The sequence below is a fragment of the Pan troglodytes genome, chromosome 13 (assembly GCF_028858775.2).
Source record: "Pan troglodytes isolate AG18354 chromosome 13, NHGRI_mPanTro3-v2.0_pri, whole genome shotgun sequence".
Lineage (NCBI taxonomy): Eukaryota > Metazoa > Chordata > Mammalia > Primates > Hominidae > Pan > Pan troglodytes.
The window spans coordinates 120081309-120107496 of NC_072411.2; the positions used below are offsets into that span (position 1 = coordinate 120081309).

Below are 26188 nucleotides of genomic sequence, written 5' to 3' on the forward strand. Positions count from 1 at the left end.
CGTCATCCCATCTCTTTGTCCCCTCCACCTTCACCCCCACTACACCAGTCAAGCAGCTCCTTGCTGCACCCCTCCACTAAGCCTGTCAGCAGGGACTGTCACCCACCTCTAGGCTTTCATCTCTGTATGATGCACTCAGAAATATGGATGCCAGCCATCCATCCACCCAGGCACCCCCTAATGGCAGGCCACATGCCCTCAGCCTCACACTCCCAACATGGCCACAGCCCAGTCCTCTGTCCCTGCTGGGCTGTCCTTCTGGAATGCCCTGTCTCTCTTTCTTCATCTTTCAACATTCTGCTACTTCCTCTACACCCTTCACAAATGCCTCCAGCCCTCAGAAATCCTCCCTGCATCCCTAGCCAGAAATAATGGCCCCTTGTTCTGAGCTCCAAGCCCTTCACTCATGTGTGGGCTTTGGGCCCATCTGACTCTCATCCTGTGCAGGGAGGGCGCCATGACGCAGGTCTGGGGCAGAGGATAGAGATGCGGGCTCTGGAACCACACGCTTCCACCTGAATCTGATTTCTGCCACTGCTTAGCTGTGGCACCTTTATGCCTCAGTTTCCTCTTCTGAAAAGTGGGAACAATAATAGTGCTCACCTCCCAGGATTGCTGCGAGGATTAAATAACTGCATAAAGCACTTAGCAAAGTGCCAGGTACCTAGGATGAGCCCACTACATAAGTCATTACTGTTGGTAGATTTTCAACTTGGGGAAGGACTTTGCCACATTCACCGTGGTACCCTTCACTCCTTCCAGCGCAGTTTTGGATGGGCGGAATTGAATGCGGCCTGGGAATTATAGGTCACTGGGCTCCCCACAGGATTCAGCGCGCAGGACATGTGCCCTCAATGCACCTTGATGAACTGGTTTGCAAGGTGCCGCCATCTGGGTATGCTTTCTGCCTGTCCACGCCATAGGCAACAGATCCAGGAGGCCTGACCCATCCCGTCCCAGTCCCAGGCCCAGATTCTCATCTCCCACCCACTGCCCCTTCCCGGCTTACCTGTCAGCACTGAGGATGGGGCTGCTGGTGGAGAGGGGGCTGGGGGAGACAAAGGAGCCACCCAGGGTCCCGTTCCTCAGGGGTATCTCGTGGCCATAGGCCTGGGTGGCTGGAGCGCTAAAGCTCTTGGGCTCAGAGTCCTGAGCTCGGGGTCCAACCACCGCTGTCCGTGCCACAGACTCCACATAGCTCCGGGGCTCTGGAAGGGGCAAGAGGACAGAGACACTGAGCACAGATCCACAGGGGTGCAGTGCAGGTCCCACCCAACCTCCCCTGGAACACAGCCTCCTGGACTCCTGCCTGGGAACATAGGAATAGCCCCCAAAGGACAGGCAGGGCTCCTGCCTGCCCAGACCCACCCTGCCCTGCAGTGACCTTTCACCAGGGCCTTGCTCAGAGGAGGGGGCCCTGAAATGGATCGCAGGCCCCGCCTCAGAACATGGCCATCAGAGACTCTTCCCTCCAAGGACTAGGAGGCTGTCCATAGCTGGCACCCCCTTTGGCTGCTCTCTTTCTTCAATGATCTTGCTCAGCACCCAGGCCCTTCCAGGTTCTCCTGGTGCCACTAGAGTCTGGGGCCCTACAGCGGGCCCAGAGGTCCATCCCTGCCTTGCCTGTATCCCAGGACAGTGCCAGAGTTCATGTGAGCTCCACCCCCTGCCCAGAATCCAGAAACAGCCTTGGCCACCTAGCAACAGGCCTGCACTGGTGAGTCTTGCCCTGTGGGGCTGCTGTAGACTCACCAGCCCCTTCAATGCCAAGACACACCCACCCCTCTCTGCCTGACACACTCAGCATTCCTCTAGAGACTGGCATCAGGGAACCCCATTCCCAGGCGGAACTCAACATTCCATCGCCCACCTCTGGCATTCCTGTAGCACTGAGCAGTTTACAGAGGACCTCATTATACACGGCACTACCTGGTGTTCAAAACAGCCTAAGAGGGGGTGGGGGACACATGCTAGAAAAGGCCATTTTACAGATAAGGATGGATGCTGAGGCCCGACAAGGGAAATGACTAGGTCCCCAGATGGCCCGACTCCCAGACCAGCACCTGCCCAACTCCTCTACGGCCTCTGAGGCCAGCTCCCGAACGAACTCCGCTTGAAAGAGGAAGAAGCAACAGAACGCTCTTGTTTACCCCGGGCCATGATCCGGGAGGAATGTCATTCCTACCACCTCCAAATCCCACCCTGTCCCTGTCTTACCCAGGAGGAACCTGGCCTGAGTACAGAGCCATACTGCCCACAACTAAGGCATCCACTGAAATCAGCCTGAGAAACTGAAGAACCAGAGTCTGTGCATCCCTCAGAAGGCCAGGCCCCTGCAGCCCCTGCTGGCCAAGACTGCAATGGTCAGAGTTGGAGAAGAGCCCCCTCCTCCAGGTCTCCTCCAGAAGACAATGCAGAGATCCCCTAACCAGGGCCAGTACACTTTTTTGTAAAGACTTAATAGTAAATATCTTAGGCTGTTGGGTCAGGCTGTCACTGTTGCAACTATACAACTCTGCTGTTGTGGTGTGAGAGCTTACATAGACAATAGGACAGTGTATGGGCATGGCTGGGTTGCCATCAAACTTTCTTTACCAAAATAGTCAGATCCTCCAGGTCCCTCCTCCAGGTCCCTCATGGGTGACAGGCCTGGGGTCCAGCTAGCTGAAATGCAACCTTCCTCCCCTTAGCCCAAAGAAAACCTTAATTTGGAAGGAGCCTAGTCACCAGGGTGCTAGCAGGGTGCTTCCAGCCTTTGCTGCATAGGGGCATGGCCTCCGTGGAGTGGCTTCCGGGGTGGCCCTCAGGTCTGACATCCTACACCCAGGCCAGAGGCCTCTCTGGACACCGGAAGAGGATGGTCCCTCAGCACAGGACCGTTTACAGAGCAGGACCCAGAGGCTGCAATGGAGTCTGCACACAGCTCCAGCCACAGCCTGCCCGTCTGTCTTTTGTCCCCATACAGAACCCCCTCCACCCAACAGCAAGACAGTGGACAAGGCTGGGGCAGTTTGTCTGCAAAGAGGCAGGCACGGGAGGTCTATTCTAGGTAGCAGGCACAAGGTGATGTAGAACCAGGCACCTTGGCACCCAAAGCTGGAATCCATGTAGGCAGTGCCAGCAAGGCCTCCTCGAAAGCCTCCCTCAACCAGCCCAGGCCACCCACCCCCCTCGCAGAAGGCCCAGGCCAAATTCATACCAAAGGCATGGATTCTGTGCCACCCAAGCACGAGGCTCTGCTGGAACTAGAAGACAATGCAGATATCCCCTGACCAGGCCCAGTACACTTTTTTGTAAAGACTTAATAGTAAATATCTTAGGCTGGTGGGTTAGGCTGTCACTGTTGCAACTACACAACTCTGCTGCTGTGGTGTGACAGCTTACATAAACAACAGGACAGTGGATGGGCATGGCTGGGTTGCAATCAAACTTTCTTTACCAAAATAGTCAGTGGACAGGATCTGACCAGCTGCCACAGTGTGCTGACCCCTGATCTAACCTATCAGGGCTGATCTCCTCAGCCCAGAGAGGTGGAGCCGTGTGCCCAGGACACATGGATAATTAGTGGCAGTGAACACTAGCACCAGAGTCTCCAGACTCACAAGCTGGCTCTGGGTGACCTAGACAGGGCCCATAGGCTCACAGGACACCCAGAGCTGGCTCTATCCAGCACTTCAGCCCATCAGGCAGAGAAGAGCCAACTCCATAGGGCTATTCCTAGTGATAAAAAGAGCAAACAATTATACAGGAAAAGTAGGATTCGGGGGATGTAAGTACCTTGCCCAGGTCACAGCTGGCAAGGGGCACAGTCAGCCAAGGAACCCAGGCAGTCTGGCCCCAACCTGCCCTTACCCACTGCACATACAACCCTCTGCAAGTCGGGAAGCCAATAGTTTCAGTGAGTGTCTTTAGTCTTGGGCAACTGGTAACCCAGCTTGGGAGAAGAGAACATCAGAGGGAGTCTCACCCACAGCCATGCAAATGACACCCAAGATCAGAGTCCACCCTCCCCTCCCGTCTCTTGCCACCCTAGGTCACTCTCTGAAAACTCTTCCCAGACCCTTCCAGGCACTCATAATGGCTACACCCAGGTCCCCACGGCTCTCGGCACCACCTCTCTCCCAGCCAGGGAGAGAAAGCCACTCTTTGGCTGCCCGTGGGCTCCCAGAGCCTGCCTAGCTGATCTGTGTGCCGAGCCCTCACACAGCACCTGGCACACAGCAGGCCCTCAATCTGCATGTGCTCCACAAAGTCACAGAAGCATGATCCTTACCCTCCAGCCCCATCCAGAGACACACAGTAAGACCTCAGAGGCACACATCCATTTTTCTCATTCCCTGAAGTTCAAGTTGAAACCTATGTGAATGACACTGTGAAGAAGGTCTGTGCTCTTCTCCAATTCACTGACGTCACTCCTGATCTACTCTCTACCCTGATCTGCATCCCTGAAGGCAGACTTTTATTTACTATGTCATCCAGACCCCCTTAGTCTCTGGCTCAGGATAGCTTTGGCCTTTGGCTAGTAAGGAGGGACTGGCAGGGTATGAGAGGGAGGGAGAGAGAAGGGCAAGGTGCCAGTGGCTACATCCCCTACCCACCTCCCTCTAGCCACACTCCAGTCAGCAGCCCTGCCCTCCAGCTCCCTCCTGGTTCCTTAGGGCCTGGGAGGATGGCTCCCTGCTCCTGATAGGGAGCACTCGGGGTGCTTTACCATCCCTCACTGCTCTGCCCAGACCTTTTAAGAGTCCATCAACTGTCCTAGGTTGCTCCATTGGAATGAACCATCAGTTTCCCACCAGGCCCCTGACCCACACATTAGGTAAGCAATTCACATTGTCCTACGCTCCACCCTTTTAAAGAAGTACAGGTACCCCTGCTAGCAACAGTAAAACTGAGATAAAGTGGGCCGCACCACCCCGTCCTGTAGTCAGGACACAGCCAAGCCTGTGGCTTGCGGGTGCTTACTTGCCATTAGACAAGGCTGGGTCTACTAACTGCTTCTGGCCTAAACACAGGCACCTGAGCTGCAGCCTGGGAGTCTGAGGGTAAGATTGCATGGAGGGCCCATGGGACAGTGTATTAGAAACCCTGAGATGGCTCGATAGGATGGCCAAGTTCTTAAGGCAACAGTCCCATTGGCCCCTTCAGCTCCTAAACTGCAGAACACCAGAGGAGTTCTCAAGACACTGGGAGTCTGAACTTGGGGAACAGGATGGCTCGCCCAGGGAGAAGCAGCAGCATCCATTCTGACCACAATGTTGGAAACAGCCCTTGTGCATTGGGTGGCCAACCTAGCCAAGGCCACTCAGACCCAGCCCCACCTGGCCCTGCCCTCACCGGGCCCCCACCTCCTTTCTCCTTCCCAGTGCATCCTCTTCCTTGGCCAGCTGGTCTGCCCTCCCACTGCCACCCCTACCTGCCCCTTCCAGTCCCAGATCATGGGGTGGAGATGAACGAAGCCCTTCCATACAATCTCTACTCCTCATGAACCCAGAGCAGGAAGGACCTTTGAGAAGTTATTTGATTTCCTGAGTTCATCTCCAGAACTGTTTAAAACCCATCTTCAGGGCTAAACATTAGTTTTCCCAAGTTTTCAGATGCAGATTTCCATAGTGAAAATGCTTCCTTTTTCTGTCTATTCCCTGGCTCTTTCTCTCTCTCCCACCCCAGGACAATATACTTCTACTTGCAAGCTCTCCCCTCACCCACCACCCGTGCACTTACTAGATACTTTCTGGGACTCAGTTTCCTCATCTGCAAAGTGGGAATGAGGATACCCACCTGCCCAGCTAGGATCAGGTGAGAAGAGGCAGGAAAGAAAGTTCTTCCTAATTCTTTCCTGCCAATTCCAGGCCCAGTGTTCAGAACCAGCCCTGCTGCTGCCCCCGCTGCTCCTAGCCGCCCATCCCTGCCTTCCTCCACTCCTCACTCGCACCACCTCTCCTGCTGTTTTCCTCCTTCCCTCCAATCCTGGAGCAGCTGCATCAGAGGCTACAGGGAGCTGGGCAGGGCGGGAGAGGTGGGGACAGGGAGGGTGCTTCATGTAGAACATTCCAGGAGCCCAAACCCTGCCAAGTGGCTGCTGGCGGTGAAGAGCAGCTGCAGCACAGGGTGACTTGGGCTCCTCCGGTCTGGCACTGTCAGCTCCTTGTCCACACCCTGAAGTGCATTTTCTGTCTCCCCAAAGACGCTCTTTGCTTGGAGAGAAGGGGCACACCCACCCTAACTAAAATCAAGACATGTGGGTGGGAAAGAAAGAAGGGAATATGGAAACCCCCAGGTCCCAGATCTAGAAGCTCAAAAGTTAGAATTCCAAACATTTTAGATTGAGCCACATGCCCCCTCCTCCCAGCCCCCATGACATCCTATTCCTACCTCAGCTCAGCACTTTTGCCTAGTATTGAAATGTCTGTTGGCATCACTCTCCTCACCAGCTGCCTTAACACATCCTTATATTCCCAAAGCCTGGCAAACAGTCAGCGCACAAAGTATTATGAATAAATGAATCAATGCATGAAAGAATGAATGAATGTAAAGTGTTTCACACAGCGCCTGGGACATAGCAGACATCCCTCAAATTATTCTTTTCCCCAAGCCGAATAATCCTGCCTCTGGCCATTTTTGCCTCACTGGCATTTTTTTCTGAATTTCCCATCAAAGTATCAGCAAGGAAATCAAGCAGAGCCTCAGAGGGTTAGCAAAGAATGAGCTTTAGTCTGACCCGGGCAGTGGCACATGAGTCAGGAAATAAGGAACTGGCTGCCCACAGCTTTGCTCCCTGCCCCTTCCCTGCTCCACTCCCCAGGCCACGGGCAGCAATTCCAACTCCCACGCTGGAATCCCAGGGCACGGTGCCTGCAGGCAGGAGAAGGACTTTGAAATGGCCACTTGAGGAAGAGACAGGAGACCAATAACTCCAGTCTGGCTCCATTACCTCCTAACTGTGACCTTGGGCAGATCCCCCAACACCACCCACAGTGCTGATGTCAGCTGCATATCTGTGACAACGATGGGTGTGGCTGAGTTAACCCCTAAGAACCTTCCCCTCCAAACTCTGTGGCTCTGGCCAGAGCACTTGGGGCCCTGTAAGATGAGAGTAACTCAGCAGGTGCAATTGGCAGATAGTTCAGTCCTGTCGAGGCCCACGCCCCTGAAGTCACCCCAGAGTGAGAGACGCAATCACCAGGCTCTGCCAGCTTGCTGGATAATCCACCCCATGGCCCTTCCCACTGGAGAGTGTTCGAGATACCACGGGTCTGTTAAAGTCAATCAGCTGCGAGGAGAGCTGAGAGCCTATTGCGTGGTCCGGCATCTGAAGCACAGAAACGTTGGCTCTGAGCTCCAGCTAATTCTAGACTCTCTCTCCCAGCTCCTGCCTTGCCAGGACCAGCAGTCAGCCTCCAGCTTGGGAGAAAGCCCTTTCCCCAAGCATGAGGCTGCAGGGGAGCAAGGAGGGGCCGTTCCCAGCAGAGGGAAGCATGCTGTGGTCCACCTGTTCTGTCTCTGGAAGCTGCCCTGTTCTGCAGCCCCTGAGCAGCCTGATGCCGTTGCCCAAACCCCAGCTGGTCAGGAGAGGGCAAAGTCTTCTGGGGAACTCCAACCCTCCTACCTGGGTGACAGCAGATTTAGAGGAGCACAGGCCATCCCCGCTTAGGGGGTGGAAAATCAAGGTGGTGTGGTCAAAGGAAAATGGGAAATAGGCCTTAGAAAACCAGCCAATCGGCCTAGGGCCCAGGTGGGAAGTCAGAACACCTAACCCATCAGAACTGGAAGTGATCACAGCACCCACCTTGCCCCATCTTCCTGAGGGGGGGATGCCAGTGCCCATAACCACACCCTGGCCTCCCGCCCAGGCTGGCACCCACTTTGTTTCACCTGCTGGTTTGAGTCCTCACTCGAGTTCTGCTCCTAGTGTGTCCAAGGCCTCCCACCTGATTATGCCCCCTCTCTGCTTCCCTGGTGCCCAGTGCAGGGCTCATCTAAATCAGGGGTTCCTCTGGGACCCATAGACATGCCAACTCCTTGAAACTGCTTTTCAGAATTACGTGCATGGAAATTCCAATGCATTATTGTATACACGGTGAGTCCATAGATTTCCTGAAACACGCAAAGTTGTCTGAGATCCCCAAAAGACAGACTTAGTACTTTCTGTGTTGATAGGAAACCAGGCAGGGCTTCCAGAGGGCAAATCGTGGCTCTAAGATGGGGGCTCTGTGCCAGGAGAATTATCCCCCCAGGGGACACTGGCAATGTTGGAGACATTTTCGATTGTCATGACTGAGTGAGAGCTACTGGCATCTAGCAGGTAGAATCCAGGGACACTGCTAATCCTCCTACAGTGCACAGGGCAGCACCCACAACAAAGAGTCATTCAGGGCCAGGCACAGTGGCTCACACCTGTAATCCCAGCACTTTGGGAGGCCAAGGTGGGTGGATCGCCTAAGGTCAGGAGCTCAAGACCAGCCTGGCCAACATGGTGAAACCCCATCTCTACTAAAAATACAAAAAAAAAAAAAAATTGCTGGGCGTGGTGGTGCACGCCTGTAATCCCAGCTACTCAGGGGGCTGAGGCAGGAGAATTGCTTGAACCTGGGAGGCAGAGGTTGCAGTGAGCCGAGATCGTGCCACTGCACTCCAGCCTGGACAACAAGAGCAAAACTCCATCTCAAAAAAAAAGGCGTCATTCAGGCCAAAACGTCAGTGGTGCCAACGTGGAGAATCTCTTCTCTGAGAAATGCCTGTGGAGCACGCCCTGGGAAAGGGGATCTGAGTCCCTCCCTGTCTACCTCTATGAGCTGCTGCACACCAGGCAGGCTGGTGCAAATGGCGCTGGGAGAGGAAGGTGCAAGAGGAGCGTTTTGGTCAACAAGGTGGCACTGCAGGAGCCCCCAGACACTGGCTGTGCCTGAGCCAGCACCTGGCAGCTACAAGCTCCCCCATCAGGACTCAGGAGGTGTCCAGGGTGGTATCTCATCACCAAGCGTTGGGGGACAGGAAGGCCATGTGCCTGGTTGCCTGAGTCCCAGTGAGGAAAGAGAGCTGCCTCCAGCCAGCCTCTTCAAGCCCTGCGTGAAAAGCCATTTCCAGACCCAGAGAGCAGGAAGCCACAGCAAATGCCACTTACCTTCTGACAGCCTGACCACTACCTTCCCCTCATCTTCCTCTGAGGGAAGACGAGAAGAGAGGTGGGAGGAAGGAGAGGCAGGAAAGAAGGGCAGGTGGTGAAGATGAGGAAGAGCAAAAAAGGAAAAAGAGAGAAAGAGATTAACAGGGATTATTTCTTGAGAAAGAGAATCTGTGGAGAAAATGGAGATGGGAAAGCTGGGGTGAGGCCAGGGCCGATTTGCGCTGTCCACAGAAGGACTCCAAGGGGAAGGCCGAGGCCCACCCTGCAAAGGACCCCAAGGCTCCGAGGCATAGTTGAGTCCCCGGCTCTCAGGAGCCTGAGCCCCTCACAGCCCCTGTGCCCAGGGCTCTGTGGGCCGAGTGTCAAGCAGGAGTGTGCTGGCTGGTGAGAGGCAGCCCCCAGCCCCCTTCTACTGATCCCCCGTGGCTCAGTGTCCCTGGCCATGCCAACACTCTGAGTGGGAGGCTATGCCCAGCCGCGTGGCTTCATGGGTCACAAATGCATGCCACTGCCCACCTACCTGGCTGGATCCGTCTTCTGGTAACTAAGGAAAAAAGTAAAGTTGACCCCAATAGCCCCCACCCAGCCCTAAAACCAGAGTCCAGGGAGCAGCTTTCTGAGTTCAGTGGCCCCACATGGCCACCAAGGGCCCAGGGAGCCCTGTCTCCCTCCACCATAAGAAGGAGAGGAGCTGGGAAATGGGAGGAGGAGGTAGGAGGTGTGAACCTGGGGTGGTGTCTGCTCAGAGGAGCACCTTCTCCCAGACAGGCCCAGGGCCCTGCCCTCTACCGTGCCAACAGGACAGGCTGTTTGACCCCAGGGAGGCCAAGCAGCCATCCTCCTTCCTTTCTCAGAGCTTGGGCTGCTCTCCTCAGCAGCAGAGTAAGATGCAGCCAGCATCGGGAGTAGGGATGGGGGATGAGCACAGGCCAGGGAGAGTCAGAAGCCCGGAGGTGGCAGGTCCTTTGACAGTCAGGAGAAGACCTGGGCTGAGGGCAAGGGGATCGAGGAAACGGCAGGCAATGATGGCCACTGCTAGTCATGGGTTTCTCTGGTAGGGTTCTGTGGGCCTGAAGAGGCAGACCTAGAGACCACTCTGAATGCCAAGTGATGCCTCGTGGATGCCAGGTGAATTCACCTGAATGCCAGGTGAATGCCTGTGATGCCTCGTGGATGCTCAGAGCAGAGCCAGCTGGGCTGCCAGCAGAGGCCCTGGCACACAGCAGCAGGGGCGTGCTTCTCTGACTCTGTGTGTGTGTGTGTACATGTGTATGTACCCAGGTGTGCATGTATGTGCGCCCATGTACGTGTACCCGAGGGCCTGAACACCTAGAATGTGTGGCTTCCAGCAGAGATCTCAACACCATCAAGGAAACTGAGACCAGGCCTCCAAAGCCCCCAGCTAGAGGAGGCTGGGAGTTGTGCAGACTCCACAAGTCAACAGACAGGAAGGCTGCAAGGAAATCTGTCACCCCCAACCCCTACACAGAGAGCCCCAACCCAGGCCTGACATCAGTGTGGGCACAAAGCTGGCTGCTGACCAGATTCTGAGACCCGGGTTTCTGTCCAGAATCACAGGAGTCCTCCTCCCCCTGGCCCCCCTCCCCATCTTCCCTCTTCCCAACTCACCTCCTGTGGGGTGCAACAGGATGTCCGCTGGGTTGTGGGGTTTCAGGCCCAGAGCAGACAGGGGTGTCTTGGCCAGACCCGGGGGGGACCGCACTGTGCCAGGAAGAAGAGGGGAGACACGGGGAGTGAGAGGTGGGCAGGAGGGCAGACACGCCAGGCAGGTGAGGGCACGCTTAGTGAGGGCTGGGGGGCTGGAGACGGTGCCGAGGAACCACCCTGAGGCCCAGCGCTTTGGGCTCCACTGCCCTTTCCTGCCTCCGTATTTCTCTACATTTGAACAGTTTAAAGGATAAAGGGAAAGACTCAGGAAATGGCAACCTTGCCTGGCTCTGGCCCCAATCTTGAGAGAATCATTTCCACCCCTAGGCCCTTAGCTTCTCGCTGCAGTCCCTTTACTTTGCAATGGCTTATACCACACACGCAGGCTTTTGCAGCTGTCTCTGACCTTCTCTATAATACTCTCTCATCCCTCTTCCTACCCTCACCCAACACACACACACACACACACACACACACACACACAGACACACACAGTCCATTTAAAACATGTACTTGGATGGATTCAGAAGAGAACAGAAGAAAATTGGGCCTCAGGATGGCACACCCTGTAAAGGACAGAGACAGAAGGAGATAATGGGCCAGAGCCACGCCAACCCTGAGACCTCAGGCCAGCCCTCGGCCAAGCATGTCCCTTGAAAAGCCCAGGAGGAGAGAACTTCTCAATGTGGGGCTCTGTCCCCCCAAACCTCAGTGTCCTGGAAGGAGGAGAAGCCTATAGTCTTCTATAGTGGGTGCCAAGAGCACCCACTCCCTACGCGAAGCCTGGGCTCCTCCCAGGCCACCCATCTGGGTTACAAGTGTCATGTAACACACAAGGTCAGAAAGGGCTGCTGGCTTTTTCCCATTAGCCAAGAACCTGGCCAGATTCAGAGCTGATCTGCAGGGTGGCTGTTATGCCCGGTCACGAGATACCTGGGTGGCAGCTGCCATGTCTCCTGACACAGCTCTGAGAAGAAGTTAAAAAATGAACTCTGTGTCTCCTATCAACGACATTGGGAGCCTGCAGAGACCACAGCCCCAAGGATACTCTGCCTGCCGAATGGCCTTAACAGATTAGCTGTGGCCCTCAGATGCCCAGGAACCACCAGCAGCAAATGCTCCACGACCCTCCCTGCCCCTGCTGCTTTCCCCAAAAGACAGTCAGACCTACAGGAATCTTACAACAATGAAAAAATACACTCTCTCTCCATGCAAGCAACATACATAACTCATTTGTGCAGGTAAACACCCACATGCACGTGGGAACAGGAAGATATCACAGGGGTCCAGATGAGTGGCACACCCCTGCCCTTCACCCTCACTCTGTCCTTGGATGTCCAAAGAACAAACACAGCATAGGGGACAAATGGGTACAAACATACACCTCCAGGTATGGGATAGCTCTAGGCCTCATGTCTCCGTCTATCCTCCCTCTGTCTTTACATAGACACACACACAAACACACACACACACACATAGACACACACAGATTCTGTTTCTACCACCGCCACACCCCCTCTTCCCTGTCATGGTGTCTTGCTCATAGACACTTATCAAACACTTATTAATGTTTGTCAAACCAATGGCGGTTGAATGAAATTAATTATGAAATAATATGCCTGGCCTCAGAGACGGTCATTCATGGAATAACCACGAAGCAGCCCCAGCCCACAGGTACGCGCATGTTTAACCAACTGGTGCAGCGGAGGCGCAGGTGGGCCCGTGAGGAGGTGAAGCGGACGAGAGGACCAGACAGGGCAGGAGCTCTCTCTTGGTTCCTCCCTTGTTCACCTCCAGCTCCTGAATTCCTCGTTCCCCCAGTTCCTGGGCAATTGGGCCCTTCTGCTGAGGCAGATGAGTGGGCGACGCTAAAGCCAGGCAAGTCTTTTGCTTCCTGAGAGAAAAATTCCACACGTTTCTCCACCTTCTGTCTTCTCTCCCTAACCCTGTGTGTCTATGGAACCTCTGACTTCTCACCGAGGTACCCATGGCTGGCCAAGAGGAGGGAGAGAAGAAGGCAAAACCCAGTTCTAGCACAGCCCAGGTGGCTTCCACCCAAGGCAAGGTGATGTCCTTTCCCTGGCCATTTACAGCTCACAGTGAATGGAAGCAGATGTCACCGTGGAAAGTGAGAGAGGTTCCCCGCAGTCACAAGAGGCTGCAGAGCTGGCTCTCACGTAACCTGCTCTAGGCTCACCCTGTCCAGCACAGCAGTCACGAGCCACACATGGCTGCAGAGCCGTTGCAGGGTGACCAGTGTGAACAGAGACATGCCATAAGTGTGAAACACACACAGGGTTTTAAAGTATGAAAAAGAACACAAAACATCCCGTTCTTTTTTACATTGATTATATGTTGAAATGCTAATATTTTAGACTGGGGTTAAATAAAACATATTAAAATGAATTTCACCAGTTTCTTCTTACATTTTATAAGAGATTGTAAAATAGCTCAATATTTTTATTGACTTATTTGCCTATTGAAAGGATATTTTGGATTTAACAAAAATGTTATTAAAATTAATTTAACCACTTTCCTGTTATGCTTTTTAATGTGACTACTAGAGAATTTTAAATTATAAATGTGCTCATAGTATATTTCCATTGGACAGTACTGCTCAAGGGAGAGCCACAGCTTCCTGGGGCCGCCAATCAGTCACAGCTTCAGCCTCCTCATGCCCAGGATGGCAGCCAACACAAGTTCTGTTGGCACAGGGGCCACATACATTGCCACATTCCTCTCCAGTACAGGACAGCCAGCCCCTAGGGGAATGCACAGACAGCTCCAGTTCTCCCTCCTCTCACCAGGGCCAGTGGATAGCTTGAGCCAGGCCCAGCCAACCTGATCCCTGAACAGCACCAGTGTCTCCTTCTCGTGCTGACCCAGGCCTCTCCTGAGTACACTGAGTCCCTTGCGGCCTGGTATTAATCCATCACTTCCTTCCCCACAACCACCTCCTCCAGTTCCTCTTCATGTCTCTTCTTCTATAAAAAGGAACACTGCCCCATGCCTTGGCTCATTTGGGTCTTGGCTTTAGATGGATGTGTCTCTGTCCTTTGGGGATCTGCCTCCCCAGTAAGTGTATAGGGGCTGGGGGCTAAATGCCTCTGCCTGGAGGCCAAGGATGGATGAGCTGGGGGCTCTCTCAGCCTGAGGGTCCTGGGTCCCTCTCTCCTTGGTAGAAGCTAAATAGGTTGCCTGGAATGGAAGAGGTGTCTGGATGCAGGAGAAATGGAGGTCAGAAACAAAGTCAAAGTCAAGTCACAAAGAGTCATGCTAAGATGGTAGGGTCTTTTGAGTGTGGACGTAAAAAGACTCAAAACAAGTAAGAAAACTCCATAATGTGGGAGCCCAGAGTCCCATGGTCACTCAGTCTGGACCCTAAAACTGGGGCGGCTGCACCCTTAGATGTGTGAGTGTGGACGACGGAGAAGACAATGGCCACAAGCAATGGAAGAGAAGGGGCCATGGGGGTGAGGAGCAGCACGTTCTGGCCCCACCTGGGGCACTGTCACCCCCAACCCTCAGGCCTGGGGCACTCCCACAGGCAGGGTTGAGCTGAGGGACTGGAGGGGACACAGGGAAGACGAGCTTTACAGGGAATTCTTACCCCCACTGGGCGGTGGGCTGCTCGGGGAGGTTCCCTCCATCTCCTCGAAGGCCTCCTTGTAGCTGTGCAAATGGGGCTGTGGGAGAACACAGGGGAGAAAAAGAGGGAAACCATGAGAAGGAGAGATTTCCCCTTCAGATGACCTGAGGTATGAGGACAGTGAGTTAACCAGCCCCCATATCCCCTCGTCAGCCTGGCTCCTCACTGGTGCTCAGGGCAGGAGACAGGTCCTGCCACAGGCAGGAGAGAAAAGATATCCACAAGCCACTTCTATCCAGAATGACTCATTAGCCTGGCTTTTATAGGCCAGTACACTCGCTCCCTCAATGTGGCCCATGGACCACCTACATCTGAATATTCCAGGGCACACATTTAAAATGCAGATTCCTGGGTCCCATCCAGATCTACTACCCTGAAATCTCTGGAGGTGGATTTGGGAAGCTACAGTTTTAACAAGCTCCCCATTGGTTGTTACTCATGATGAAGTTTGAGACTCACTGCCTCCAACTACTGAAATGTCTTAGAAATGCAAATCTTTTGGAATGAAAATTAAATCTCCTGAGAAAAACCTTATATCTGCAAAGGGTCCAAAAATAATTTTGCCACTCTCCAGGATCTAGTTTGGAGTTTTGAAATTGTGTTCACCTATATCATCCCCAGGATTCTTACCACCTTATTAAGGCACTCTCTCTAGGAATCAAAAAGGAAACTTCAATCTCAATATTAATGCAAGAAGTGGGAACATAGAGCTATTTAATGGGCCCCAGACTCCACATGTCAGAGAAGAGAGTTTGGGTGAGGACGTAGGGGGAGACAAATCACTGAATATACTGATATCAGTGCCAAGTTGACCATCAGGTTTCTGGAGATTTAAAGTGGGCACCACTACCATCCATAGCCCCAAGATACAGCTTAAGGACTCACCTCTTTGGGCCGCCCTCCAGGATTGAGAGCGATGGTAAGAGCCAGCTCTGGGGAGACACACTGGACAGGGGAGCGAACCCCAGGGCTACGAGGGGATGTGGCTTCTGGAGACTGGTTCTCATACTGTCCATCACTGGCCGCCCGCCTCCGCAGAGGGGCTGGGGGTTCTGCAGGCTGCTTCTCCCGAGCCTGTACCCCTGGGAGGAAAGCAGGGTGTAGAGGACAATGAGCATTTTTGTGTAAGAAATGATCAATCGGCCTAATCCCATCAGAGAAGGCAGTGCCTCCTAGCTCAGAGGCCATGCTGGGGCTCGCCTGTCATCCCCCATTGTCTTCCCCTCAGCCCTCCTGGGTCCAACTCTGTTCACACCCCAGGTTTTCTCGGCAGGAGAGGGGATCTGCTTAGATTGGCTCAGACTTCACCAGGAATCTCTCCACACAGAGCTGAGACCAAGAACACAAAGGACTGATACAAGAAACAGATGTCAACTACTTCCAACCCCTGGAGGCGGAGGGCCAGAGCTTCCAGACAAGGGAGGGGAGGTGGAGGGAAAAGACAGTCTCCAAGGCAACTGCATCAACCAACCAGCAACATCAAGCCTGTGGGGAAGAACTCTTGGAAAGGGCTAAATTGCATCATCTTGCAAATGGTGCTCCCAAGGAGAAACAAAGACATGACTAAGCCTTGTTACGAAGTCCCCAGCCCCAATTGGCCTCTGGGATATTTTTGGCTTTCTCTGGGGTTCCCCAACTTCATCCGGTGTACCGCTGAACCTCTTACCAACTCCCCTTATACTGGCCCCTTAGCTCCCCGCCCCCTTTTCCCTGCCCCAAAGATGGTGGCGGATCCCACCATGTCCCTCCCAGCTGAAGAGCAGACAGAGAGAAGTCGTGTGCTCCATCTGCTTTTCTGTACTTCCCATCCCAATCCCATTCCACAGGCCTGGGGATGCTGTTAATCTCACCCTCCTTCCTTCCCACTCCCTCTTCCCACAGCTGGGCTGAGGCACGGAATCCATTGCCTCATTGAGCTGGCTCCCAGAATCCTAGAAAACTCACTTCCTGGGTCCCAGAGGCCAAGACCCAGCCTGAAGCGTGGGTTTCTGGTCTTGAATATCTTCTGGGAAGAGATTCCCAGCCCTGCTTTCACCACCACTAGGACTTAACAAAGGCCTCAGGTCACATGGGTCAGCGTGTGTGCACACACACTGCACACACACTGCCAGCCCCTAGGAATGTGCCAGTACAGCCAAGCAGAAATCACCCTCATTCAGACAGAAACATCTTCTGCCATCCACAGTGAGGACTGCATGTCCCCAGGCACGCCCCCCAGCACCCCCAGTCTGGCACAGCCACAAAGCCTGCCATAAACAGCGCCGCCTGGGAAGCCTTCCTACTTGTCATGAACAGCAGGCTGCCGGCTGCCAAGCCTACGGGCAGACACACACTTACACTCACATAGGCACAGCCACTCTGAGACATGCCCTCATACTCTCCCATAATCAGGGGCTCCCATAATCGGGGGTGGGGGGCGCATCAGGAGAGCAGCAGGACTGGCATTTGCACATTAAATGCAGAAAGTACCGAGTGGTGCCCTGAGTCTCCGCTTTGGGCTCTTTATTAATCAGGGGCAGCCCTGCTGCCATCTCAGCTAAGAAAATAGCGCCCAGGATGGGGACAGTAAACTAGACTCTGACCTCACTCTGCCACTTACAAACTGTTCCACTTAAAGCAAACAAGCCCCACACCTTGAAGAGCCCTTATTCGCAGAACAGAAAAATAGGAGTCCCATTAGACCCAGCCAGAGGCTGCCAGGAGCATCTACCTGAAGGAAAGAAGGGTGTGGTTTTGGGAAGGGTGGGCAGCTTGCTGCAACCCTGCAGCAACCCCAGGCTCCCAGGCCTTAGCTCCCCGGAGCCCCCATCCCACTCAGGTCTCCTGGGCAGCTTGGACCAACACTGCCACTGATTTCATTCCTGGCAAAAACATTAGAGAGAAACAGACATAGCCATTGATTTTCTAACAATAATTGTGACAGAAGAAGCCCATTTGGGAGACGCTCTTGGGGTTTGGAACTCAGTTCAGCCCCAAGGTTAAAATAAATGCATTAGGGCTGGTCTCAGTTCCGGGCTCCTCTGCCCCCAGCAGCTCTTTCTGGCAGATCCCTCTGCCTTTTCAAGGGGTGGCCAGTTTCCCTGCTTGGGGATCTGACGTTTGCCGTTAAAAAATAGATCTGTTTGCATTTGAGGCACCGAATCTCCTGGACAAACAAAGAACATTCTGCCCAACCTTCCCAAAGCTTTCTCCACGTTCAGAGGCCACAGATGCCTGCAGCAGCTTGGGGTGCAGGGGGCACCTGACATCCGTAGAGAATGTGAGATCCTGGCATGAGGCAGTCAGCCATCTGAGGGTGAGCTGCACCTTCCCAGTCCTCTCTCCATCACCACCAGAATGGCACGTGGGAGCATTCTGACCAGAGGCAGGGAAATGGAGGGAATGACCTCCAAAGAGCTAAGGAGCTGCAGGGCAGTGCCTCCCTCTGCGGAAGGGTAAGACCCTGCATTCCACTCCCACGGGGCCAGCCCCTCCCACTGCAGAGCACCAATGGCCCCATGGCACCAATGGCCAGTCAGGGCCACTCACATTCTTTGAACACAGTGTCCCACTGTTGTCCCCCTTGGCAAGCCCAGATCCGCCTGGAGTGCCTGGAGAGACATGTTCCCTCTCTCTTGTCTTGCTCTATGGGAGGGGAGACTGGCGTGGCAGAGGGGAGAGAAGAGAGCCCCATTGTTCCTTAGCCAAGCTGGGGTGTCTGGACACAAGCTGACAACCAGTGTCATGGAGAGAACACCCTCTCTCACGTCCCAGAGGCTGACTGATAATAAAAATAGGCCTGCTCTCCCCACCTCCCTCCCTCCCGCCACCACCCTCCACCCCAGGACTTTCTCAGTCTTTGGCCCCATTCTCTCTCTCAGGGCCTCTGTCTCCTACACCCACCCAGGCAGAGGCAGGTGCCTTGCACAGACACACATGTGCATGCTTGCATGTACATACACACACACACACACACACACACACAGCCTAACAGAAATGGCAGCAGGACACTGGGATGATGGGGGTACATAGTGGGGCCACTGGGTCACCCTCAGAATCTCTAGGGCCAGCCCCTACCCCAGCAGGAGGCCGTGTGGCCAGAGGAAGAAAGGAAGAGAAGCTCCCAGGAGGCTGAGAAGGCTGGGGTACCCTTATGAAAACAAAGTATCTTTAGGACCCTAACACCCTATGTTCAAGGAGCCCTGGGCGTTCTCTAAGGGCTGCTTCATACACGGGCATCAGGCCTTCCCCACAGCCCTGCCAGGATGAGCAGTTACCCCAGCCCCAGGGTTCCACACAGGCCCCCAGACCTGAGGAGCAGGGCACCAGAGCAGCCCCCTTCCCAGGGAGGCGTCACTCTTCTGCCAGGACAGTGCTGTGCTGGACAACAGCTCACTCCAAGGCTCCCCTAGCATGAGCCAGACTGGAGGCAATTAATCCCCTTCATCTGACACACACACGCACACACACTCACACGCACACTCGCACACCCTGCAATTCTGGGAGCTGTAGCCCTGACACAGACCGATACATGTACTTTGGCAAAGCACTGCTGCCCACCGCCCCTGGATCATGCGACGAGTACCCTGGTGTCAGGCTTCATGATGTGCCTCCTCTGCACCCCCCAGACTGGCCACTGCCACCCTCACAGACCCAGCTCTTCTTTCCAGTCTTCTGATTTCCAAAAGACTGGATTCCTCAGGTCCAGGTGGCAGGGCTGGGTGTCCGACAGCATGCCTGGGGCTCCGGAAGCGAGGGGATCCGGGAGGCCACCTGCTGGGCCAGGATGCCAGAAAGCCACACGGCGATCACACTAGCAGCCCTAGGGCAAGCCATGCCAGCTCCTCTTAAGGCAGGCCCACCATCCCAGAACCTGCCCCTACCCAGGCCCAGTTGAACACTACACTCCCCACCACTGGGCTGAGAGAAGGGCAGAGGAAGAAGAAAGGAGGGAGGGGCGGTTGAAGGGAGCAGTCTGCTAGAGCCATCTCCTGATCATCCCTGGACTGGGAGAAGAAGGGACCATGGAGGCACCAGATACTGACATTGGGAATCAACAGTTCCCATTGCCCCTAGGCCTTTTCCTGGAGCTGCTCAGGGCCATGGTGTAGGGCAGGCCTGAGCATGGCATCTTCCCTGACCCAGCCTCCAGGGTCAGAGGAGCAGGGGAAGGAAGAGGTGATTCCCTGGCCAGGGCTCAACGCCTAAGGGCCTGCGTGTCCCAGAGGCCAGGGGTAGATGTTAGTGGACGGCATCATTCTCAAATGAACTACTGTGACCCCAGTGAAGCATCCACAAGGTCCGGGGCATGTCAAACCACCGTTCAAAATACACAACAGGACAGGACTATCATCTGTCCACTTCTCAGATTGGGAAATTGAGCTCTAAATAGTTAAGAAACTTGCCCAAGGTCACACAGGTGGTCTCAGGCAGGGCCAGGACCCCAACCCAGGGCTTCTGACTCTTGGCCATGGGATCAGAGATTAGGAGTGGGACCAGAGGGGGTACACTGTCCCCAGGGTGTGCCATGCTCAAGAGTGGACAGAGCAGCAGGGGCTGGGGCACCACTCTGTGTTGTGTCTGGTGGCCCCATGCAAAGCTCAGCCTGGCTCCTGCCGAGACCTAGCCCTGCAGCCCAGGCAGTCTGGCCAGGGTGGCCGGAGTGCTGGACTGTCCAGAGCCCTCCTGAGCACCCTCATTGCAAAGGCCTGCATCTCCTCAGGGGACCCTGAATGTTAGTCGAGTTATTCCAGGCATTGTTCCCAGCAGGCAAGGCCAAGGCTAGCATGAGGCCCATGTTCATGCAGAAGTGAGCTCTGGCTCATGCAGACAGGAGGGAGAGAGGGCTAGAGAGAGGAGGAATGGAGAAGTAAGTGAGGAGACAGAAGAGAGGATAGTGAGAAACAGGGAAGGAGAAGGAGAAACAGATGGAAACCAGAGAACAACAGAAGAGGGAGAGGAAAAGACAGAGAGAAGGAAGAAGGTGGGAAAGATTTGGAAGGAATAGCACATGAAGAAGGAGTGAAAAAGAAACTGATGCTCAAAAGTGGGCCAAAGAGCTGGAAAGGGAGAAGGGGGAAGGAGAGCCACCCACCAGAGAGGGAGGAAGATCGGAGCCAGTGGAGAGGAGGGGGCGGGAAGCTGCCACTGTGTCCGATGCCCTGCAGCCTGGCGTTGTATGCTGCCCACCCCCCACCCCAGGGGAGCCAGCAGGGAGTGGGAGGCAGGCAGGAAGGGAGGATATGGGGCAAGGCAGGCACCCCACCAACAGCACAGGGAACAGATGGACATGGGAAACACAGAGAGTGCAGGGGACGGGGCATTAAACAGGACAAAACAAAACAAAAACAAAGAGAAAATCAAGATTAGTTGGTGTTCTGACTCTGGTATCTGGGCACACACTGGAGGGAGGTGGGGAAGGTGTCAGACAGGAAGAGAGGGGGATCCAAGGTCCTGCTTCTCCAAAAGGCAGATGGACCTCCTGCTGGCCAGCACCACAGCGTTTCCCTCTCTTCTAACCCCAGGGTGGAAGCAGAGGTGCCATCGTGGGACCAGGAGAATTCACGCATCCCTCACCTGCTGCCATAGGCAACAGGCCTGTCCCTGGACCACCCATCTTTTCCTGGGCACCTGCCTCTCCCTGGACCCAGGTAACACACCCAGCCTGAGCCCAAGGGTCACCCTCTCTCACACCCTGGCTCCTTACCACAGCCATCTGAGTGATCCTCTTTCCTGGGGAACCCCTTGTGCTTTTCTGCTCTGGCCCCCAGCTTCTGGTCATCACCAGAAAAGTCCTTAAGATGAACCTTCTCAGATGCACTAGAAGGACCTGCTATGTTATCCTTTCCTTGCCCCTTGTTGACTTCTAACCCACCTTCACACCACAGGGGCCACATGAGTGGCCAACATTGCCCCTGCCCTGGCCCCCAGAGTTCAAGCTATGTTACCTTTCCTCTCCTTCACAAGCTGCTCCATGCCAGTTCCTATGCTGGTTCCCTCCTCCTGTCTGTAGCCTCGGAATGTGGGAGGCTTCAGGACTCCATCCTTGGGACCTCTCCTTACCTGTCCTCAACCCCTCGGTGACATTGCCCAGTGCTATGCTTAATCTGGTATGTACACGTCAACAATTCCCATATCTCTAAGTTCCAGCCTCTTCTCCTTAAACTCCTGACTCATTTATCCAACCACTGCAGATGTTTCATGGTCATCTCAAACTTAATATGTCCAAAAGTCATGTTTCTAGTGTTCCCCTGAAACCTGCTCTTCATAAATTGTTACCCATCTCAGTAAAGAGCAACTCCATTCTTTAGTTGCTCAGGCCCCAGACCTAAGCGTTGTCTCTGACTTTTCTCTTTCTCTCTCATTCCATGTGTAATCTATCAGTAATCTTGTTGGCTCTACCTCCAAAATATGTCTAAAATCCGAGCACTTCTCCCCTTTCCATGGCCACTGCCCAGATCAATAGCAGCAGCCACCTAACTGCTCTCCCTCCTTCCATCCTGCCCACCCTGGTCAATTCAGAACAAGTCAGATGATGTCACTCTTGGGCCCAAATCCTTCCTAAGGCTTCTCATGCCACACGGAGTAAAAGCCACCATTCTTACAATCACCTCAAAGACCCTCTGTAAGCTGTCCCTGTTCCCATTTCCTCTCTGAACTTGTGTCCTGCTATGCCTCCCTTGATCACTCTACTCCAGCCATGCCAGGCACACTCCTGCCTCGGGGCCTCTGCACTTGTTGCCCCATGGGGCTCATCTCTCACTGCCCAGCCCTGATCATCCCATGTAAAGTGCAGCCAGCCACCCCCTACCTCTCACTGCTTTATCTCAATGGCACGTATCACCTATCTGACATATCCTATGTATATGTGCTTATTTGCTCAGTATCCATCTCTGCTGTAAGGGCAAGGATCTTTATTTGCCACCATTTTCACAAAGCCTAGACTGGCAAGCAGCACCCATTAGAAGTTCATGTCGAATCGAATGATTGAATGAGCCTTGAACTCATCTCCTATTTTCAGAACAAAATGTAAAAAAAAAAAAAACACAAGAGTTTTCACTTCAAGCTCCCAAAGCTTGACATCAATATTTCCCTCTATCTTTATCTATCCTTTATTCTAATTTCATGAAGAGGTATCTCACCTCCTGGTTGAGCCTAATTTACCTACATGGGCTCCTAGGCCTGTCCCCTCTTACCTCCTTAGAGACCTTATTCTATCAACTTCTTTCTTTCTCTTCTTTTTCTCATCCTTCCTCCCCCCATGTCCAACCTACTCCTCTCCTCTTCTACATACAAACATTCTCATGACTCTTATATTTACAAAAAAGTTCCCAATCACTCACTATCCTCTTTAGCTACCACTCTCTCCTCTCTTATCACAAAACCACTCAAAAGAGTACTTGGCTTGCTGTCTTCACTCCTTCTCCACTCATCCTCAATCCCCCACAGTCTGGTTTCTGTCACCAACACGCACTAAAAATATGCCTTTGATGTTTTACACAGGGCTGCCTAATTTGCAAGCCCAGTGGATTTTCTCAGTCCTCCTCATGATCTCTTCAGGCTGACACTGCTAATCTCCTGCCCTTCCTCCTTGAAACCCTTTACCGTCTTGACTTCTATGATGACATGCTGTCCTGGTCTCCTGCCACCACCCGAACACTCACTCTCAGCCCCTTTGCAGCCTCTACCTCCCTTCATGGCCATTCCATCCTAAGTTCTTTTCTCTCCAAGCCCTCTGACATTGAGATCTCACATACACCCAAAGCTTTAACCATCACCTTTGTGAGAATGATTCCAAAACCTGTAGCTCTTCCTTTTCTTTCACACTCAATTCCAAAGTTCAGCTGCCTTCCATATGTCTCTCCCTGGAGGCTCCACTCTCCCCTCAAACTCAACATGTCTAACACCAAGGCTTCATCTTCCACCCAACGTCCTCCTCCTGCCTTCCTGCTTGTTAACAGAACCATCATTCTATTTCTATTCATGGAGCTCAGAATCATTTTTGATGATCCTTCTCCCTCATCCGCTCCAGCCAATCAACACATAAGTGCATTGGTTTACCCCCACAGTATCCACTGCATCATCTCTTCATTTGCATTCCTATGGTCAGCACCCTAATCGAGCCCCGCATCACTTAGGCTATCTAATAAGCTCCTATCATCTCCTGGCTCAAAGTCTCTCCCATTTATTGTCCTTCCTGCCCAGACCCACCAGACACATCATCCTGAACCTCAGCTCTGGTCATGGCATGTTCCCCCCATGAAACCACAGGAATGGCTTCCTACATTGCTGCCAGGTAAGATGCAAGCTCCTTAGTCTGGTATTTAAGATCATCCACAGACAGACCCCAGGCTACCTATCCCGACTGTCACTCACACAGACCATATGCTCTCAATCTACTTGCCATTCTCCAAACATTTTCTATGCTCTCCTGTCTTCACTGTGAACCCTCTCTGCCCAGTGATCCCATTTACTTTCAAAATCCTATCCATCTTCCAAGGCTCAGTTTAAAACCACACTTAACACTGCCTTCCCCATCACTAGCTGATAGCGATCGCTTCACCTCTCTCCTGCAGAGCTTTCTCCTTATCTCTCTTATTACAAAAGACTATTTTAAAGTTCCAGTTCTTTTTTCCCCCTATTAAACTCTAGACTCCTTAAGGATAAGATCCATATCTGATTTCCAACATGTATTGAAATCTCCACCTCTAGAGACATCTGAGATCAGTCCAGTCACAGAATCAGGGACATAAGATAACTCAGTTGGACTCTCCAACTCTGACTCTTATTTCTTTTTCTTGTCTTATTGCACTGGCTAGGACATCCAATACAATGTTAGATGCAAGTGGTGATAACAGACATCCTTATTTTGTCCCTGGCTCTAATAGGAACGCTTCCAATGCTCCACAGGAAAGTGTGATGTATGCTATAAATTTCTGGTCCCTACCCTTTATCAAATTAGAAAACTGCCCCTACCTTCTCCTCTACAACTTAAGCTGGAATAAGGCACAAGGGTGATTGGATCAAAGTGGAATAAACCAGGGACTTGAGACTGAGGTATGGAGGACAGCCAATGGGGAAAAGGCAGACCTGGGGGAGGAAAGCCAGGAGAAACCAGATCAAGTTCATGGCCATGAAGAGGTTCTCCCACAGATCTGAGCTTCCTAGGTTACTCATGTCAAAGTGTATGTTCCAGCTTCTTACGGCAGAGATGTAGACAGAGCAGAAAGAAGTAGTGCTGAAATCTATCTTCCCTGCCTCCCAGACTTTTCCACACATTGATCTTGTCTGTCTGCCTTTATCTACACAGGCACTGCAGATACCCTGAAAGGCTACTAAGGAAGTTACTCATGCAGGACCTGCTGACATAAATTCTGTCATAATGACAGGGCTTGAACCAAAGAGGCAACTTCATAGACCTGGGAGCCAAATATAACTGTCCCCTCTATACATTTCATCCCTTCTCTTGAGTCACTCCCAGTTGATGGAGGAAATGGCAACAGGGTTAGGGAATGGGAACATTGTGCCAACAGTATCCTTCCCTATCTATGATTTCATGGCAGCCAAAGCCTGAGAGGCTACAGAATATGGAAGTTGACAGTCAAGCCTTCGAAAGCTGGTAGGAGAGAAAGGGCTAAAAGGCAGTCCACTACAAGATGGGCATCCTCCCAGGGCCATTAGGGTTATGGCCTCCTCTTGAGCAAGCTCCAGGAGAGCTGCATGGAAGGGTTCTTGCAGGGGAGGAAATGTATTCTGCTCCCCCAAAGAGAAGGCTCCTGGATCCTGCCCCTCATTAGACTAGCATGTCACTATTCTTTAGGCCACCACTCCAACCTTGCAAAATATTGGGAGAGGAATTAAATTCCCAGGGAATTCAGAAAGCCCCATCCCTCTCCCCTCAATAAAACCAAGAAGAAAAGGATCTCTGCTGACAAAGCCAGGGGGGTATCTTTATCTCAGGGGCCCAGATGTGGGAGAAGGCAGAAGTCAAAGCCCATATGGACCACCCATGGAGCGTTTCATCCGAGGTTAAGAACTGCCCATCCTTTGTTCCGATGCTCAGGTAAAAGGAATTGTTACTGCTAGGCCAGCTCTCTATGGGAGGTGAGGCTGATTGCCAATTTCCATGGTGTAAATACTCCTGCAATGGCCAATTTCAAGCTATTATACCAATAGTGGAGCTGGGGACTCTGCTCTGCTCTGAAGTATAGGAGCAGGGAGCCTGTGTCCCCACACCAGGTCCTGAGCCAGCTGGCCTGCCCCAAGCTGCTTCCCTAAACCCACGGTCCATCTCCAGGGAGGGTGTTTCCTTCCCTCCCTGCAGCTGGCATGGTGACTCAGCTTCCCCTAAATTTAGGAAAAGGGGTGGAGGACAGAGACAGCTGCCCAGGCTCCTCTCCTCCTCGCTGAGCTCCCACCACCCTGTCAGCTGAGGGGCTGGCACAAGGTCCACCCAATTCCACAGTCTCTGGTCCACCCCTGTCTGGGCTCCACCTCCAGAATAAAGTCATCCAGCAGGTTTTCCTGCCAAGTTCAGCCACCCTTGTGGAACGGGCATAGGCTTAGACCAGTGGGAAGGGAACCTCGCAGCTGTCTCTCCCAACATGGCCCCGGACATGCTGTCACTTCTTGCCTTTGTCTCCCCAAAAGCTCTTCTGAGTGTCCCACTTTCCTCTCTCCCAAAAGAGAAGCCCACTCTCTGATAGGAAAAGGAGCTTTGTCTCTCAGCACCTACTTCCCATACAGGGCTGGTCCTCAGCAAAGAC

At 53.2% G+C, this 26188-nt stretch overlaps 1 protein-coding gene across 22 annotated transcripts in view; it reads right to left on the reverse strand.

Annotated features, from left to right (window-relative positions):
- Positions 1 to 26188, reverse strand: part of TNS1 (tensin 1) — a 213139-nt gene that overhangs the window by 22424 nt on the left and 164527 nt on the right. For 8 of the 22 annotated variants that reach the window (XM_054680163.2, XM_054680157.2, XM_054680159.2 and 5 more), the window contains 7 exons: positions 20518 to 20604; positions 15330 to 15526; positions 14406 to 14481; positions 10757 to 10849; positions 9648 to 9671; positions 9125 to 9163; positions 1010 to 1208 (listed from right to left, as the gene is read on the reverse strand). In XM_054680163.2, coding sequence (XP_054536138.2) covers positions 1010 to 1208; positions 9125 to 9163; positions 9648 to 9671; positions 10757 to 10849; positions 14406 to 14481; positions 15330 to 15526; positions 20518 to 20604 — 715 coding nt within the window. The remainder of the gene's footprint in view (positions 1 to 1009; positions 1209 to 9124; positions 9164 to 9647; positions 9672 to 10756; positions 10850 to 14405; positions 14482 to 15329; positions 15527 to 20517; positions 20605 to 26188) is intronic. The other 14 variants (XM_016950471.4, XM_054680164.2, XM_063791661.1 and 11 more) reach the window with 6 other exon arrangements.